This window comes from Uloborus diversus, chromosome 3, assembly GCF_026930045.1.
Source record: "Uloborus diversus isolate 005 chromosome 3, Udiv.v.3.1, whole genome shotgun sequence".
NCBI lineage: Eukaryota > Metazoa > Arthropoda > Arachnida > Araneae > Uloboridae > Uloborus > Uloborus diversus.
Window position 1 is genome coordinate 151,842,392 of NC_072733.1, and position 20,831 is coordinate 151,863,222.

At 34.2% G+C, this 20,831-nt stretch overlaps 1 protein-coding gene across 1 annotated transcript in view; it reads right to left on the reverse strand.

Moving 5' to 3' along the window:
* LOC129218997 (uncharacterized) overlaps positions 1-20,831 on the reverse strand; it is an 82,545-nt gene that overhangs the window by 29,732 nt on the left and 31,982 nt on the right. The window contains exons 4-6 of the mRNA XM_054853315.1: positions 17,840-17,969; positions 12,284-12,492; positions 4,187-4,270 (exon numbers count right to left, since the gene is read on the reverse strand). Of these exons, the coding sequence (XP_054709290.1) occupies positions 4,187-4,270; positions 12,284-12,492; positions 17,840-17,969 (423 nt within the window). The remainder of the gene's footprint in view (positions 1-4,186; positions 4,271-12,283; positions 12,493-17,839; positions 17,970-20,831) is intronic.

Genomic DNA, 20,831 nt, shown 5'->3' on the forward strand with positions numbered 1-20,831 from the left:
ATCTCAATGTGAATTTAGTAATAATAAATATTTTCAGAAAATAGCTGATTCTAATTGGACATTTCTAGATGTCCCACTGTACCCCAAACCTTGTCCCATTGTGCCCCCACATGGGTACAGTGGGACACTTTGACAGCCTTTTGAAATATCATTTTTTCAAATAGAAACGAATGAGGATAACTTATGAAAAAATCACAGTGATAACTGAAGAGCTCTGCAATCATGTCCTGAAAATTGAAATTTATTTAAAACAAGAATATAGGAAATTACAACAAATCAAAATAAAACTGTCCCACTGTGCCCCGCTCTTCCATATTTATATTTAGCAGTCAAAAGTAGGTTTTTGAATGAAGGTTGCCAATGTTCACGTAAGCTACTGCAAGTAAATTAGGAATTAGTTTCTAACTAAGTAAGGTGAACAAATATATGCTGTCACGTTTATTTGTTCATTATTTTAATTTTGTTTTATCTATTTCAAGATGATTTACCTTCAGAAAGTTCAGTCATGTTAATTAGTATAATTTCAAAGATTAAAGGTTAAATTTTCTTTGCAATAAAATCTATTTATTTTAAGAACAAAAGGATTCACCGCATAAGAAATCATAGCGTTTTGAACTTCAAATTATTCCAACAGTGTTTTTGTAAGTTTGTTCATTAACTTTTGTTATTGTAAACAATGTAGGAGGTTTAGTTGCTAGTTTACCGATTTGTTTTTGGTAAAATAAAAGAATTTAACGTTAAAAAAGAAGTTTTTATTTGAGAGATACATAATTATCTTTGCATAACAATTCAGAAAACTTATTTATAGCCAGTGCTGCGACATCCCTATATGCGAGGTCGTGTGGCGCTCGACGGCGCAATAGTCAAAAAGGCGCCGAGCTCTACCAATCAAAAATGATCCAAATAGGGAGAATTTTTACTTATAAAAAAATATAACTGAACTTTTTATTAAATACAGGGTCCAATCAAGCCAAAGAGATGCCCAGGCCCTGGCAAAATTTGGTGCCCCTCTCACAAGAAAACCTGCATATTTTTCATGTGGAAGTTTCCAAAAGAAAGGAAGAAATTTACCCTATTTTGGAATCCCGAAAATTGTGGTGCCCAGATCAATGGACCTACCGGACCGTGCGTTCATTAGGCCCTGATTATATCCAATAGTGGCTGTGAAATTACACTGCTTATTGAAACAAGCAGTCCTCTCACTACCTATCTAAAAAGAAAAAGTATTGTGTGTGGCTTGTTGTGCCTAAATATGCTATTCAAAAGCGCAAATTTTTTACACTGAAAACACATGATTCCAATTATTACTTACATTAGCAATTTTACTCCTAATGTGGAGCCGAGAATGCTATTTCGGTATATTTATAGTCCACAAGGCTGAGCATATGAGGCGCAAGAAATTTTCTATTTCCCATTTTGGTTCTTGAGGTGATAATGTTGTATTTTAACTTGTAATGTTCTTCTTTCATTGCTAACTATTGCTCGTGGTAGTTCGACTATGTCATGTTATCATGCGTAAAAAAATACTGTAAGCCCATTAGCATTATATTTTGCTTGTGCGTAATATTTGTATATTGTAGACATCAATTTTGGGTAACATTTTAATTCCAAAAAGTAACGACTAGACCATAATTACTCGATTCTCTCCCCCCTTTTGCCCTTTTACTTTAATAGTTTGTATATCAAAAGAGCTATGGACAATGTATTAGTTTAGATATCATAATCAATGCCTTTTTAATGATTCCGTATTTTAGAATTATTGGTTTTATCGGAAAGGATTTCAGTTTCAGATTTTAAAGTGGAATATCCTCTATTTTAGAAACATCTATATATATATAAGAATGAATGTTTGTCTGTATGTCATCCATGAACTCAAAAACTACCCGGCAGATTTGGCTGAAACGTTCACCGTTTGTTATTTTTGGTACTGGGAATGTTTATAGACCAGTTCGAAAAATATCCGATCGATAGTTCCTTCTTTATTCCGATTTAAGTCACAATCCATTGGATAAATACGAATAAAATTATCGGCTGCAGAAATTAATTCGCGTGAAAGATCTCATTGATAAGAAGCTAGCTGTTGCCATTTTTCTTGAGTTTGAACAAATAAATTCTTTCTTTATTGTTTTATAGCTTTTCATGCAACGGGGGGATTTAAAACTTTTTCTATTTGATATTTTTAGCGATTGATTGATCTTGCAAACTGCGTGAGTACAAAATTTGAGTATAGTCACGGCTTCACTTGATACCTGGACCGATTATTATGAAAATTGCTATATATATGTATTTTTCCACGGAGAAGGTGCATAATATGCTCATTGAAGACACTCGCCACCAGGTGGCACTGCAGAGTAGCAACTTCTGCCCCGTTCAACCGATTATCATGAAAATCAGTATAATGATGTATTTTTTTGTTGGCGTAGCAACGCGCATCGGGTGCAGCTAGTAATGTCATATTTTTAACAGGCATAAAAGTGTTTAATCATTCATCAAATAGAGATTTGAGAGATCTTTAGAGCGGCGTTAACTTTGATATTTGAAATATTTTCTTTTTCCAAAGCGCATTAGCATATCAGAGAAGTTACTGAACTCGAAATTACTTCGAGATATGAAGTAAAAACATACACAGTAAACCAAAATTAAATACACATTGTTTTTGAATAAATTAAATGCCAAACGTATTTTTTCCACGTCATATTCGCCTACAAAACCTCATTCCAGGTGTTAACTATATTTTCGTCAGACGCCACTGCATAAAGGCGCTCAAAAGACATTTGCACCTCGGCGCCGATCAGGCTTGGCGTCCACAGCATTGCGCAATCATCTTCCATGGTTTTTAGTGATTTTCGTAATCTTCGAAATAAAACAAGGATGAAATTTGAATCGATTTTAATTAGCAGCTCAAAAAAGCGGCCAACAGCAGCTCGGATGTTCGATAATCCGACTGATTAACTACTATTAAAAAATTACTGTACTTAGAGCAGTCAACATTTTTTTTGTTTCGATTTTCGATGGTGGGTAGGGAAAAAAAGACTCGATGCGTAAAAAATTTAAGTTTGTGAGAAAATGTCTTGACTTACCGCAGCTGGTTAGAAATTTCGGACACCTGTTCCTTGGTGCTTGTTACCAAATTTGCAAAGATTCCTCCCCCCCCCCCCCGATTCTTGATGGTGAATAGAGTGGAAACGGTGACAACAATATCACTGAATTCCCATAAAAAATTCAAGTGCATGGTATAATTCCTTCATTTGCCTCAAATGCATAGATGTTTTATCAATTTCCTGTTTTTCAAAAAATGTCTTTTATCGATTTTTTCTCTTTTTTTGTTTGAGTAAAAAATTAGCTATTTATAGTTATTAAATTTTAAAATGTGAAAAATACTATTGGTACGGAGGTCGTGGGTTCGATTTCCGCCTGCGCCCTGATTGTTATTTCCTTCTCTTGTGTTGTAAATTTTTCCTGTGTGTGTCCGGAGACAAGGCACTTGGCACGCAGTCCTCTATGTATGTGAAGCTGTTTAGCTTCTAAATAAATAAATAAATAAACAAATAAATCAATAAATACTATTGGTACATACAGCTTTCAGCTTCTTTTGGCTCAAAGCCAACGGAAAACAACCCAGAATTTAAATCGCTTTATATCTGTACAACACAGCACTTATTCACAGATTCCCTTATGAAATATGCTTATTTAGGCCCAAATTTATGCATTGTTAACCCTACCTGCCTTTATGTTTTTGACTTACAGTTTTAAATCACCTTGAATCTAATAAACCTCCAAGAATTTTTGGTTTTAAGCCTATCACCAACCCTAGCATGTCAACTTGTATGGATATTAAGACGCTTATGACCAAATAAGAATGAGCACCAGCAGAAGTTCTTTGCCGTGAGCAGGTAAACGGCAGTATCTGCAGAAATGAGGTTTTTTTTTCGAGATATTTGATGAAACGCATTTTGGATTCAATACTACCGATAGGGAAATGGAATTAGACGTTTTTTCACGCTTTTTTTCAGCGGAAACAAAATAAGCAAGCTTGTACAATAAGGATAATGTGCAATAGATGGAAAACATGCAAAAAATAGAAAAATGAAAAATTTGCAGTTACTGCCCTTTACCAGCCCATGGCAGTTCTCGTTGCGTTTGTAGTTCAAGTACACGCGCGTAGGAAAATAAATATAAGTCATACCTCTTTCATTTCCCTTGACTTTGATGAACTTTTCGATGTGAATTCTGCTTCTTGTACTAAATTATTAATGTATGCATTTCGTAACTGAAAAAACAAAAGAAACAAAACATTCTTACTAAGAAAAAAAGTCATGCAAATAGCTAAAGAAAACCAAGTTATTTAATTTTACATTTTCTCATAGATTTATAGCAGAAAATATCAGCGATTCGTGCCAGAGAATTTCAAAACCTTATTCGAATATGCTTGCTCACTTAAACTAACCATGGAATCACACGAAAAGTGTTATAACAATTAAAAAAAAAGGATTAAAAGATCACATTGAGATATTTTTGACGCAATAAAAAATATGACCACGTGCTGATATCTTCATAACGGTGACACGAGGGCAAATAATTTATCCGTCCAGAAACATGTTTTACTATACTTCTTTCATTGGTTTTTGTTCGGATTGTTTTCACTATAACACTTTTGTATGGTTTCCACGGCCCGACTAACTAAAATTGTGGCCCTAAGCCCACAATAATTTGGAGGCCCCTGAGGACTTTAAAGCGTAATGCAGTGACTGATTTACAAGTTTGAGGCTCGTCTGAATGTAACTTTGGGGGGCCTCTTTGTCTATCACAGAACTATGTAAATCATTTATTATGTGCATTTATGAATCCCGGGGCCCCTCATAATTTTGGCATGGTAAATTCACTACTGGCAGAATGCATAAAAGTTCGCCATTAAGGAAGTGTTTTTTTCCCATTAAGTCATTATTATTATTTTTTTTAAAACGTACTTTTCGTATAGTTGTAATGCTATGCATAATTCTTCAAATAATTTGTGGCCCCCTAGGAAGATGGGGCCCCAGGCCCAGGCCCTGTTGGCTTGTGCGGTAATCAGGCCCTGATGGTTTCCCGGTACGTTTAAAATTTTAAAAATATACTTTGAAATAGATGCAGGGCAAATAATAAGGCAAGATGCTCGTAACTCACCATTAATTAGAACTTTAGACTTGAAATGAATTAACAGCATTTGTGCATAAATAATAGAAATACTTGATTTCTGAAAGGAAGCGAGTCTTGAATCGCTAATATAAAGTGAATAACAAACACTATTTTTAGAAATTTCTAAAAAAAAAAAAAAAGAGAACAAGGTCTCGAGTTTTAATATTGTGTAGTAGTAGAGTAGAAGCTCTTGGAGAAAGTTGGGTAACGACGCTGAGAGGGCAGTTCTTCTCACTCAAATATCTCGATATCTTGTATAGAATAAATTATATCCAATAGAAAACGCGTGATCGGTGCTGCTGTCTGGGGAATATCTCTATATAACTCCAGTACGGATATATTCATTGTCGGAAGGAAAGTGTTTTTGCGTCCTCATGTTATAAGTTTACTTGTGTTATTATAAAATGCTATAACACGTAACTTGGGTTAAGTTCACACTCTTATTTTCAAATGTTAATTTACTCGTTACGTTTTCCAACCGTATACGTACATGTAGCTGTACGATCAAGTATTTATTTATTTCTGAAGTGCTTGTTACTCCAACTATAAGAACATTAAAATTCAACGTGGCAACGAAGGGTGATGTCGCTCACTTGAGCTTGTGTCAAAAAGAGATCCCTTAAAACAAGATATAATTAACAATGATATGACACCGACTCAGAGGAAGATATTGATAAATCGTAACTGCGTGATGGTAATCATGATGTCCTAGATGATATGCTTCTAATTGAGTAGAAAGTGGTGACAGAAATTTGCTGCTTTTATGAAAAGTTTAGGATGGATAACGAAACATTATCTGGGCATAACGCATATCCTTACGCAATATGTATAAAGTGGTAAAGCCTTATGCAGTGAAGTTCCCAGGTCACACTTACCTCATTAAGGATGAGTCTAATACTGACAGGTACTGAGAGGTCCTTGGGGACTGATGTGAACATTCTACACAATTACACCTGTGACTTTTATCACACTTAAATGCTACAACCCCAATTTTTACCCCCCTGTCGGGCATTACCACTCAATCCACGGCGTAAATAAGTAAATGGTTGAAAAAAGAAAAGCTCTATAATCACATAAGTTAGTTGATTGCAAACTGTTCCTCTTGCTTTGGAGTAAAACTTCATCAAAAAAAAAAAAAAAAACTTGTGCAAATCTTCATGTTTTCTTTTAAAAGCGCGCCAATATCCTAAGCCTTTAGCCTAACTAATTTCAAAATGTTTTCAACAACTAAGTAAACGCACCAGTAGTGGCCAGTGATTAATAGTGCTTCAATAGTGGCCACTTCAAGGTTTATACTTGGGGGAAAAAAAAAAACAAAGATTCCAATTTTCCCTTCGGATTTAAAAGTGCAGGAAGTAGAACCTCCTGCACTTTTGAATCCATTAGGAGACCTGGAATTCTATTTTTTCAAATGTAAACATTGAAGTGGATACCATTTCTGAAGCACTGGCCACTGTTGGTGTGTTTGCCTTATATCAAGGATTTTTTAGAAATTTTCAGAATGCTTATTTCTTTTCTGTTTAATATTCACTGTTATTTCATGCATTGAAAAGTAAATCAAAAACACAGAAGACTACCGGAAGATTTTTCGCATTGTTAAATTTGGCGAGTATCCGAATAGGGCACGGGACATCTCCGCCGCAGCGGAGGACATCTCCGCTGCAAAGTTTATCTCTACCATTACCTCCATGAGACATCTCCGCCACGTATTTTCCCGCCGTTTTCCTAGGACAAGACAACTCCGCCGATTGAGCAGGTTGGGTGCAATATTTGGCGAAGAAAAATTGGCGAATTTTAAATTGATTTATGCTCCATCCTATGTTTTTCTAACTTCGTTTTTATACGTTCTAAAAGAATTTGAAGTCCATGTTTAAGTCAAGGATTTCCCATGTTCATAATGCATTGCATGCAAAAAAAAAAAAAAACCTTCCAGAGTTTTTTTTTTTTTTTTTAGAATAAGGAATCATTTATGCATTTGTAATTTGTGAGGACAAATCAACTATGTCACTTTCCCAGCAATGATGCATAAAAAAGAATCACTTATCCAAAAATATTCCAACAATCTTCTTTTATTCAATTAAAATATTGCTAAAAATTGTGTAAAAGCCTCCCCCAATTATTCATTTCTAAAACCATTTGAGGACTTTTATTTTTTTCATAATAAAAAGTTAGGTTTGATTTTTATTTTCCGTTATACCTTAAGTCCTTTTCTTCCGCATTTTTATTGTAAATATTGTGGATTCTGAATCGTAAAACTTTTTATAAAGCTTTGTTTTATATTCGCTTTATAACTTGCAACACTTAGAACTTCTAGTGTGACTATACATTACAATACAGTAGACCCTCGTTTTACGCGGGGGTTACGTCCCACGGAAATACCGCGTAAATTAAGACTTATTTGTAGTGTTAAAATAGGGGTTAGGTTCCATACATACAAAAAAAAGTTCATCTTTTTCTGCTTGACAGAAATACACATAAAAGTTAAGTTTAGTTTAAAAAAAAAACAGCCTTTTTCGTTTTATAATTGAGAGGTTTCTTGGTCTAATACTAGAAATAAGTCAAATCGACGTTCAACCAATAATATTGGGTAAGGTGTCAAATCATAACAATTACATTTTTCATTTTAAACTGCCTTTGAAACTTGAAATAATAGTAACTATTGACAGATAAAATGAGTTCCCTTCCTTGCAATGTAACTTTACTGTCTGAAAATGAAAGTTATTGAGTTTTGACAGTGATATTGAAAGTAGCGCGCTACTAAGTAGCTACACTACTGTAGTAGCGTAGTAGCGTATTTTTTAGTAGTTTGTAGTCTAACTCACTACTTTTTGAAAAAAGTAGTGCAGTGAATGGTTCGATGCAAAAAAAAAAGTAGTTTATAGCGATTTCTGGAACTACTTTTAAATAAGATGTAAAATAATCACTGAAACGAAATTGGCGGCTCCCATTTCTTAAAAAGAGGGGGGGGGGGAGTGTAGCCCCCCTCTTTTGGCGACGGGCCTGGCACTATATTATGAACACTAATTTGCCCACACGATTATATTATATATGTAGGAAAATTTAGTTACTATTATTTAAAAAATCCTTTTAAAAAACTGATAATAAATAAAATAGAATAAGTCATATAAGCTGGTTAAAATTTTTAATCAAGATTTGCAACTTCTACGTTACTACATTAGAATCAGGTGTATAAATAAATTTTATATATTATTAAATGTGTATACTTTAATGTTAACATTCAATAACTTCTCAATATAAAACATTGCTTTATTAGATATTAGCGGTAATCGCACGGTTTTGCCCGTAGTAGGAAATTAATTGGTCATTTGGTTCGCCTGTATATTTATGAATAATGGATAATGAATTTCTCGCCGATTTCCTATGTTAATTTGCTCGCCCATGTTATGGTTTCACTTTATGAAAATTTGCTCGGTAAAATGTTCTTAAAATTGGACTAGAAAAAGAAAAAAATCGAACTTTCGAAAAATCGCTTCGAGGTACTCACCCCATTGCCACAAACTAATTCTGTACCAAATTTCACGAAACTCGGTCGAACGGTATAAGGAGCAAAATGCACATAATACAGACATCAAGAGACACAGACTTTCAACTTTATTATTATAGTAAAGAAGATTATTCGTGTTTGATATTCTCTTACAAAATACAATTTTACTGAAAATAGTTATCACGTATAGTGATCACGTGTAATCAATCGCGAATGCTCCTTTGACTTTCTCCTACATTTGACCTTCTTGTCCCTAAGCTATTTCCTGGAATCGGTAGCGAAGGGACGTTTATTCAGAGAATAAAGGGGTTGGGAGCATTGAATAGTACATATAGAATGCATAATGACCAAGGCTGCGGAGTCGGAAGGAAAATGGCCGACTCCGACCCTGACTCCGAGATTTTTGAAACACCTGACTCCGACTCTAACTCCGACTCTGGATATTTTTTTAATTATTTTTTTAATTGTATTTTTTCAACTCCCTCTCTCCCTTCAGGAGAAGGGGAAAACCTCTAAACAGAGATTGAAACATTAATTCCTTTTTATGACAATTTCGCATTTTGTTTTTTATTGTAAACCCAAAACGCATACAACGTTATAAATTCAATTCAAAAATCAAATTTTTTAATAGTTAGGAGTTAAAAAGTGAGATGACTTAAAAATCTCTTTTAAAAAATTTGAAAAGGATTATGTGTAATTTGCCCCCTTTTAATGTTTAACAAATAGATATTGATCCAATCGTGAGCTTTCAATTTTTGAAACCTGTAACTTGAGAGAAAAAAAGCTTTTTTTCTAAATCCAAGTTCTTGAGAGGGGGTGGTTTGCCCCGGGTGACACCCATCTGGTAGATGACACTCAAAGTTAATTTCAGAGTTTACAAAAAATATCAATATTTTAATTCTGAAAAATTTTGCGATTATATTTTAAATTATATTTTATCAATAAAATTTCAACGAAAGTAGGGCACATATAAGTCAGGAACTAATTTTACACAAAATGCGGTGGTATACAAATTTGTACGAATAGATCTTACCATACCTATATTTTTTCTTCGCTAGATTTTTAATTTAAATTTTATTGGCTGCTTTAGAAGTAACCTCAATACGAAGATTTTAAGATAACTGCGATTATTGAGTGTTGTAATCAAGAAAGCTTTACACTTATTTTGTTCCAAACTTTTTAGTGAGAACCAAGCTTATAGAAATAGTCTTAATAAAGAAAAAATCATTTAGATTATTTCATCGGATCTTTTGGATTCGTGCTTTCGCGCCAGAACTTCTTTGAATTTGCCGATCACTTTTAAGCGTTTCAACCTTAGCTACGGGCCACGACTTACTAATTTGTTACGTTCCTTTTACTATTTTATAACTGAGATCGAACAAAACACTATTTTTCCATTTCTATTTGAAAGTGATTACTTGAAAATGTTAGGCAACAAAACCGTTTGCTGACAGTTGCTATTAGTTCAGTTAAAAAGCAAGCCAACTAGGAGATGGCTACAGAAAGTTCGGTAAGCACTCAGACTCAAGCTAGCTGATTGCCATAATGGCAATTATTTTCTCATTAGTATCTTTTTATACATGTAATCGAACCAATTGGTAGTCAGTTTTTAAAAAATGCCAGGAGAGACAGGGAAAAGGAAAGAAAAATATAAGCCCGGAGTCGGAGTCGGCCTGTTTTCTAACAACTCCGACTCCTTTACCCCAAAATCAGTCCGACTCCGCCTCTTCGACTCCGACTCCACAGCCCTGCAAGTCCTAGATACTTGCGTTAACTGCAGAAACCCCGCGACTTTGATAAGTTTTTTTAAAATACTGAACAGTCAGAAAAAAGTCTAAATCTTAGTAAAGCACGATTGTTCATTTTTGGCACTCTTGTATTCTTCATTCTCGTTCATTCTTGTTTCAAATAAAAGGAGCCACTTCTTAAATCTAGCATAGATCGCAATTTTTCTTTCTTTCTTTCTTTTTTCTTTTTTTGCTGAGCATGACTAGATTTGTTGTTATTGTCATTATTATAGTTATTATTATTACTGTTATTATTATCTCAATTTCATATCTCATACACCTACAAAAACATCCGAATTCTTTTAATTTGAAAGTACCATACTCATACTGAAAATATTTCAGTTTCTAAAAAAATATGCATTTAAAAAGTATTACTCCTAATGAGCACATATGGGTTCATGCACCTATTATGAGTTAGTGAAAAGACATCCATTATTTACTAGACGTACAAAGAAGTAATATGGGTCCACAAAATATAGATATTTTTTTAATACTTACGTCATTATTTGCTGTATTTGCTCAATGAAAGCAGAAATATATCTCTATTTAAATAAACTATTTTTACAAGAGAAAAAAAATAGAATGTGGAAATGAAATCAATTTTGATTGATCATATAGATTTCTGAAAGAAAAAAAAAATAATAAAATAATAAAAATAAAAAATAAATAAATAAATAAATATAGTAAAACTATTAAAATAAATATATTTATTTATTTAGTCAAAGATTTTGCACCCAGTATTTATCGGAATTAGACGGACTAGTCTTCGTTCACCAACATTCAATCGATACATTTATATGATTTAAATATATTCTTCAGTTGAAATATATTTATCTTGGGGACAAAATCAGCTAAACATTCCAATTATTCTATTTAAACTAACTAGCTACAGCAAGTAAAATGTATACAATAAATAAATGTGCACAAAATATTTTTGAAAACGTTTTATACTGAACTTTGACTTTAAATAGACTGTCAAGCTGATTAACAATAACTTCTGTCAAGGTTTCTAATGCGCTATATTAGGTCTAAAACTGCGATCTTTCGCAAAGTAGCCCGTGAATTAATTTCGTGTATTTAGATTCGCTGTTTGTCGCCAAAGGCTGATGTGTTGCCAAGAATGAAAATTTTGAACTAGTAACCCCTTTTCACCCTTGAAAATGGCACGGCGGATTTGTCCTGTGCAAGGCAAAGGGGAGATCAGAGTAGCGGCGGAGATGTCCCATGCGGGGAAAAGAGCGATAAAACTTGCGGCGGAGAAGTCCTGTTCCGTCCAAATATGGCAGCTCCAACAATAAAAGACCATTCTTTTAAAAGACATGCACTCAAACCTGTTTTTGTACGGATAGGAACCGCATCAAAAAAAAAAATCGCTTAAAATTATCCTGTTAAGCACTCGTGTAAAGATAAGTTAGTCGATTGAGTCCCAATTTGATTGAAATTTCTATAAACCGCAAAAAAAAAAAAAAAAAAAAAAAAAAAAAAAAACCCGCACTAAAACAGGTTTTAGTGTAACTAAGATCGATATGTATACCGAAGTAATTGCATGTGCAAATTAAAACAATAAAGAAAAGTTTTGAAATAATATTATTCAGTTCCTCTTCAAAACAAATAAAAAGTTTATAAGTAATACTGTAACTTAAATCACTAAAGCATATTCAATAATAAAACATAGAACATTCTACACTTGAAGAAAGTGATTTCATGGTAATTGAATCTGAAGAATAAACGGGTGTCAAAAGCGTTCAACCGAAACAATGAGCGGTTTCCTCATTGCCTTTTGAAAACAATATACAAATAAAGAAAAGAAGCTTACTTGAGTGCAGTTACTATCTTCTTCTATTGATTCAATAGTGTTACGAGATTGTGTTGAACCTTGTCTAGCTGCCTGTCTTCTATTTTTTCTAACTTTCATGTATATGAGGACTGCACCCACGTAAATCAAGCCTAAGATCCCAAGACACAAACCAATAATTATGAAATTGTTCTTATTTGTTGTCTGTTCGACGTACTCTGGCTCAAGACCTAGAAAAATTAATGAAAATAATTAATCGATATTCAAGTCCTAAATTATTCCTCCATCAGCACCGGTCATAATATTAACTCACAGTGAAATTCCATATCAGTGAATACCAATATAACGAACTATTCGTTTTAACGAAATATATTTTCAATTCCGATTAAATTTCCGAACTGCTTGAATTCCATTACTTCGAAATTCCCGTTACAACGAACAAAGTTTGCTGTCCCTTAAACTTCGTTATAACAAAATTTCACTTTTTTTTTTTTTTTGCATCATTTCAATTTCGCAGAAATGTCGAATCAAGAAAATTTTTAAACCACCAATCTCAAATAATAATTTTGAAAACATACGGTAAAATCTTATTATTATTATTTTTTTGCTTCTGTTGAGGTTCTACTTTCAAAAAGATTCCGATGCGTGAAACACTGTACTTAGTGGAAAAATGTTATAGTTTCCCTAATTCTGTAAGTAGCAGATTTTAGGGAAGGCTGCAGGGGGAGGCACAGGGGGGCGCGCCGCTCCCAAAGGAATAAAATTAATTTAAATCTCCCATTAAATATTTTTAAATTCATTTCTCCATAGCGTAATCATAAATTCACTTGTTTAGACCAGAGGTTCCCAACCGGTGGTTCGCGAACCCCCAGGGGTTCGCGAGGTGCAGGAAGGGGGTTCGCGAAAATTTCGGTGCAATGGCGGATTTTTCCTAGTTTGGTAAAAAATTATAAAATATTCAATTTGCACACATAGTTACTAATTTTTTTTTTTAATTTGAAAACGCGCCAGACTCTTGTATTAAGCTCAAAAAAAAAAAAAAAATTTTCCGCGGTTTTATAATCTTGGTTAAAAAGAAATTTTCTCATTTTTTTTTTCGATAGACCAACAAAAAGAGATATCCTTCCTTCTTTATTGCGAGGCGCCATGCAGAAACGTTGTATTAAGCTGTAGCGGGGATCACGATGACCTTAAAAAGGCGCCATCGCGTGGAGTCAATCAAACAATGTACATAATATACATATGTCGAAAAAAAATAAAGAATTCTCAAACAATGCATCATAGGGGTATTATTTCTAATCTGGTTGAAATATAACTCGGGAATTTCCGTCGAATTCAGTCATCGAATAGCAGACATGACAGCAAAAGGCTCCAAACTTAAAATTTATTTCTGGATTTTACCCATCTGTTCGTTTTCAAAAATATATAACATCAGCATGCTCATAGTTCTGGGGAAATAGTTGTTAACAGACGTATTTAGAGATACTTTAGAGATGCTTGAAAACAAGTGATTTTGTTTGCAATTGGTTTTGCTACGTGAACTTGCTACTCTGTTTGTGAAGCTATAATCGTGTTGGTAATTTTTATGATTTAATGACTTTCTGCTGTTATGGATCGATGGTTGAAAACTGGTAGTTTGGTTGAGCGACAAATGGACAAGCAGTCAATCGATCAACCCTCAACATCAGCAGTAACTTTCGAATCAACACAGGATATTGAAATAGATAGCTGTAATGAACTGCCGCCTCCCCCGACTAAACAGAAAAGTGAACTAGGGGAGAAAAAAGGAAAAAAGCGAAAATATGACAGTGACTATTTACAAATGGGCTTTATTTTACTGGAGAAGAGTCTGAACCTAGACCGCTTTGTCTTCTCTGCAACGAAGTTCTAGCGAACAGCAGTTTGAAACCGTCACTTCTGAGAAGACACCTCGAAACAAAGCATCCGACACACAAGGACAAACCTATCGAATATTTTAAAAGAAAATTGGAATATAATAAAAAGTGTAGCGTCTCTACGTTCCTGTTAGAATCCAACGAAGATAGTAAAATGGCCCTTGAAGCTTCATATCGAGTCAGTTATAGAATTGCAAGATCTGGACAGCCACATACAATTGCAGAAAATTTAATTGGACCGTGTGCTAAAGATATTGCTAAGTGTATGCTGAGAGAAAAGTCAGCAAAAAAAATTGACCTGGTTCCGCTATCAAACAACACAGTATCACGCAGAATTACTGATTTGGCAAGTAATGTGGAGAAAGAACTTGTGAATAGTATAAAAGAGAATAATTTTGCGATCCAGCTTGATGAGTCGACTGATGTAGCAAACGCTGCAATATTACTTGTCTATGTTAGGTATATTTTTAACGATACAATTAAAGAAGATGTACTATTTGCAAAACCTTTGAAAACCAACACAACTGAAGAATCAATTTTTGAACTGGTCAACAGTTACTTTGAAGAAAATTGAATAGATTGGTCTTTGTGTGTGGGTGTGGGCACGGATGGTGCAAAATCAATGACAGGAAAATTCGTTGGCTTTGTGGTGCGAGTGAAGAAGATCAACGAGAAAATTGAATGGACTCATTGCTGCATTCATAGACAAGCATTAGCATGTAAGCGTATTCCTGCAGAATTATCCGCTACTTTGAATGATGTGGTAAAAATTGTAAATTTTATACAATCACGTGCCACAAACTGCCGTCTATTTCACGCGCTTTGTGAGGAATTGAGAAGCCTTCATGTTACTTTACTTCTTCACCCAGAAGTTAGATGGCTTTCCCGTGGCAAAATTTTGACACGCTTATTTGAATTGAAGTCAGAAGTCCAAGCATTTTTTGTTGATCATCCATTTCACTTGTCCACTTGCATATTCGATCCTCTTTGGATGCAAAGGCTTGCATATTTAGCTGACATCTTTTCAAAATTAAATGAATTAAATCTATCCTTGCAAGGTGCAGTTGTTAATATTTTCGTTGTATATGATAAAATTGAAGCTATGGTAAAAAAATTGAATTTCTGGATCCAATGCCTGGAAATGGGTGAGTTTTCTTGTTTCACTTCTCTTAGTAGTTTTTTATCAGAAAACTCAATGAAACTTGATGAAAGCGTTAAAAGAAATGTATGTGAACATCTGCAACATCTTGAACTAACTTTTGACGAGTATTTTCCTAATAGGCGTAACGTTACTCTCTCAAACAACTGGATACGCAATCCTTTTGAAGGAAATCCATGCTTCCCTGACATTACCTGAAAAGGAAATGCTCATCGAGTTATCCTGTGATAATTCATTGAAAACTACCTTTAAAGAGCTCTCATTAATTGACTTCTGGCTCAGTGTAAGAAATGACAATACCGTTTTGTCCAAAAAAGCAATTCGAATTTTATTACCATTTTGTACAACATATCTGTGCGAGAAAGGATTTTCCTCCTATACTTATCTCAAAGATAAATACCGAAGCAGATTGAATGCAGACCCTGATTTAAGACTCAAACTGTCAGACATTGAACCAAACTTTCAGTTTCTTTGTTCCGTCAAACAGCCACAAATATCGCATTAAGGATTTTTTCCCCAATTTAAAATATACTTAAAAAAATAGTTGGTTTATAAAACTTCTTGTTTATAATTTTTCTTGTAGATGTAGTTTTAACTTTTTATTAATGTTTGCACTTAATGATATTTTACAATTATATTTTTGTTTATTGCAATCAAATGCTGCAAAAAATGGAAAGCAAACATGCTGTTTTTTTATTGTTTCTTACATGTTACTAATTTCAACATCAGGGGGTTCGCGAACTTTTTTGCCTGTTCCAAGGGGTCCGCAAAGAGAAAAAGGTTGGGAACCGCTGGTTTAGACCATTGATTTTTTTTTAAAAAAAGCACACACACACAAAGCATATTTGAATAAATCCCTCTTGTTTGTTACAGGAGTCATATTGGAGTAGGAGATCAGTACAAAAGAATAAATTTAACTCACTTAATTCACTGGGTTTGAATTCAATCGTATATAATAGCTCGAATCGTTCTTTAATTCTTCTTTGATACTATCCGTAATTAACTTTTAAAATGTGTGTAAATGTACCTAGAAACAAGGAATCTATTTGTGAAAGTATGGTCTTTAAAAAGCCACATTGGTAGTACGTAATTGGCAAAACCATCATATTTATTGTAACGGTATGTAGTTCTAAAATGTAGTATTAACTGCATTATGGCTTTACAAGCAAAACAGCAACTGCCTCTTCGAAATTCGCAAAAACGTATTTTTAAACACTTTAACAAAACCTATACAGGGTATCAGTACAGCGTTTACAAACTTTCAGGGCAGATAGATTACACCTAAACGATGAGAAATCACATAGCGATGAAACGGAAAGGCTCTCCCCCCGCGGTAGTGTCAACACAAATCACCAAAAAGACAAGACACGAATAAGAGAAGAAAACATGTTTATTATCCTTATTACAGCAAAAAACTAAAAAAAAGATCATTAAGGAGCCAACGATCGTCATCAAAGTATGTGTTTGAAATTACAACCAACCCGGGTCGTGATGCGTGCCTCACATCTCCGGCGCATTGAATATCGAACGTTAACGTAAATACCGGAGTTCCTGGTGTAACAAAAACCGCGTGTGCGCATGCACCGTCATCTGATGCTTCGGTTTACGTAACAACATCTATCGTGTACACCAGACAAAACCAGTATTTTTGCTGTATTAAAAATAAATAACATGTTTTCTCCTCTTATTCGTGTTTTGTTTTTCTTGTGCTTTGTGACGTCACTATCGCATCAGGAAAGCGTTTCCGACCATGCATTGCTATGTGATTTCCCATCGTCTAGGTGTACTCTATCTGCCCTGAAAGTCTGGAAACGCTGTACTGATACACCCTGTATACTTTGAAGCTGTAAATCAGTTAAGTGCGTAACACTTCATTGTTCAATAAATTCAATGCCTTGTCCAACCGAGTAGGGGAAGAGATATTATAACACTCGCTAACATGGGGGAAATGTAGATACATTTTTAAAGCTTTACCTTAGATTATGGGTCTGCTTAATAATATGACCTCGTATTATAATCAACATGGAATTGTTTACAATGAATATTGCTCGTTATTATAGCATTTGGGACACATTATATAGGGATTATTATTTAATTGGCTTTAAGGGGGATCCTAAAAAAAACATTTATAAAGAACCTCATTGGAACTCTGTTTATGAATATTTGTATGAGAGGAAGCAGTAGCGTACCTAGCATAGTGATACCTGGGGCGGTAATTTGTGGAGTCCCCTCCCTCTCCCGAAATTTTTAGAAAAATTGTAATCTTAAAAATGTATTTTAGCTTCATATTTTTCAAAAACTTGCAACTCCTTTTTGGGTTTCACCGCAGACGGACTGCCCCCCCCCCTGTAGTGACGCCACTGGAGGAAGCACTTTTTACTTTCCCGCGGTCCCTCCGAAAACAATTTCTGTATCCGCCCCTGAATGCTCGTTAAATTTAATTGGGTGTTACGAAAAAGGAGGTTAGATGCTGATCTTGAAACGCCTACCTTAAAGTTACTATAATTGTGTCAAGTATTTTACCTGGTGCCCATCCAACTCGTAGAGCAGCACATGGTTCAAACGTTCCATTAGTAGACTCTCCTTCACAGATCAATCGAATTAAAACCAAATGATGTTGAAGTCGCCTTCGATCTTCGTCATCGCCTAGCCACTGAAAATGTCCAGATATTTGATTGATCATTTCGATTAGAATCGATAAGTTGCAGCTGAATTAGATATTCTTTACAAGTTATTCCAAATAAATGTTTAAAAGAGATTAGAGTAACGGCACCAGTAACAGAAATGCTCAATTTTCTGAGCCTTTTAATGTATTTAGACTTTTAAAACTATTTTTCTCTCATGCAGCTACATCTCATCTAACATTTGGCTGCTTGTAGTTCTCTAAATTAGTTAAATCTATTTTTATTTGTTCAATTTCGATAAAAGATCCGACCCCCAGTAACCGACACCGAAAACTCTGATGATACCCGTAACCGATAGGATGTGGAAAGGATGAGTAATGGACAGAATTCTCCTTTTCTCTTCAAAATGTGCAAAAGTTCTTTATTTTTAGATCTAAATCCTTATTAAATTCAAATGAACATGAAACACCGGCAGACCTCGTGGTGGCTGTTCATAACCTTATACCACTGGTTTGTAAATACAAACTGGCTCATAAAATTCACTTCTGATAATAAAGATGGTTGCACCGTATTCATGGATCGCAGCAACGTCAGTTTTACCCGCCTAAAATTCTTATTATTTAAATCCACTGGTGCCATTACCCTACATTAGTATTCAACATTTTATTCTAAGCGGAACTGGAATGCAAGATAAATAATTTTTTGACTTGCAAGTTTTTGTGTTGCAAAATAAATAGAATGCAATTGGTTAAAACTAACACCAAAAATGAGTGCTTACATTATTTCAAATGCTTTGCATTTTTTTCTCATAGTAAGAGACCTTGTATGAACAAAGGGTAAAGTAAAATGCATATGATAAGAAAATGTGTTCTTTCGCACAAAACGGAGAATCAAATCCTCTTCGCCCCCCCCCCTCCAAAACCCAGATACATTTAATCAGATCCATAGACGTTATTAAAATTATTGCATAACTTAATATTTGTTTCCATCATTCGGCTTTATTTGTTGTGTTTTTAAACCTTCGCAAAAGTGAATAGATACGATTTCACTCCTATTACTTGTCTAAATATACTTGTATTAATATCATAAAATATTTGAAGTACATAAGTATTTCATGAGGTACATTTTTCTTACATTATTAACTTATTGATTTTCCTCTGTATCTGTAAGTACTAATTAAACCCTCTACTGTAAGACTGATCTGAGTCGTAAATATAATTTAAAAACAAGTAAGAGGTCTTGCAGGGATGTAGCAACCACTACTATTAATATCCCAGTTCTGTACTGGGGAATCACTTCTCACCAGGAAACCGTACTATAGTGAGAATCATGATTTTTTTTTAATTAAGAGAAATTAAAAGAGCATAGTAAAACCTGTTCTTGATGCATAAATTATTTGCTCTCGTGTCCCTGTCATCGAAATATAAGGTCTTATAGTCTGCCGAAATTTCAAGAAAAGTCTTGAAATTTTGCGAGCTTCAGTCAGTAATGAAATACTTCTTTCACGCACTCTGCAGATGGATGCCTTGCTCTTACAGCAGGAATTAGTAACTGGTGGGAGCAAGTCCAATCATTGGCTTAGGAAATGCTGAGGCAAAGATCTCAAGTCACATGGTTCAACTTTGACGAATGGGAGACACGTTTTACGTGAAACGAGTGGAAGAAACCGGATTTCTTCCAATACTTTACTTTCAAATATATTACGCGACTTGGGATCCTTGCTTCAAGGCTTTACTCTCTTCACTTGTTCTTCCTTCGCAATCGTCCTGCTACAAGTATAAAATGGATTTGCGTGGTAGCTTTAATTTCTCACCAAGTCTTTAAATTTTGTGATTTTCTGAAATTACTTCAATATTTTACATCTCGATAAAGGGGGCATGAGGGCAAATAAATTTTGCGTCAAATAATGTCCCAATACATTCCTTCGATTGATACCTACTTCGAATTTTTTCAGTATTACACTTTTCGTTTCCCTGGTCAAAAAAATGAGTATTTTTTTTTTTTTTTTCACTGTTCAATTTTAATTTCAAGCTAACATTCCAAGTCAATGGTTTACAGATTTACGACACATAATTTTCTCGAACGTTCAAGAGATTTGGACATCACTAATGCATAAAAAAAAAGAAAGAAAGAAAAGAAAGAAGCACTTTGTGTTAAAGTATATTTAAATTTTTAAAAGATCAGACTGGGAATAGACCATTGGGGAATGTTGTAGCCTAAAATGCTATCCCCACATGCTTGGGCCTGCATAATGCATAACTCAAACTAAAACCAATTTAAGGACCCAGGTATCAACCATTCCAGCTTCATGCAGCTAAGCTGAAGTCAAATAAGTTCTAGGTTATTCCATGTCAAGTGTGTGTGTGATCCAAAATTTGGGAGATTTTTCCCTCACCTTTTTGCATAACTCAGCATCAAATATAGATAGAAAGATTTGGTGAAAAGCATTTTAAAGTAAATTAGTTGCTGTTTAATAGGATATGCAACATGAATAATTTCTGAAAAATTTTCATTTCTAAAAAAATAAATTTATTTTAAAACTAAATTTCTCAGAAAACGTATAATGATTAAAAAAAAAAAAAAAAAAAAAAACTCTCAAAAATGTGTATTTTATCTTCATTTTTGCAAAGTTTCAAGTTGGGATCTCAATGAGATCATATTTTTATGATTTTTTTAAAAAAATTTTACTTATGAAATAATGACATTTTTCAGATTCTAACTAGTTAAATATAAGGTTCTCTTACTAGGGATGGTCTAATAAGTAGTAATTGATCATGTCATGATGCTTGAAATGAGCTGACATGAATTTGTAGATTGGTACCCCTCCCCCCCTCCCCACACTCGCACCACCACTTTTAAACTTTTTTTTTTTCAAAATGTAAAAAATAAAT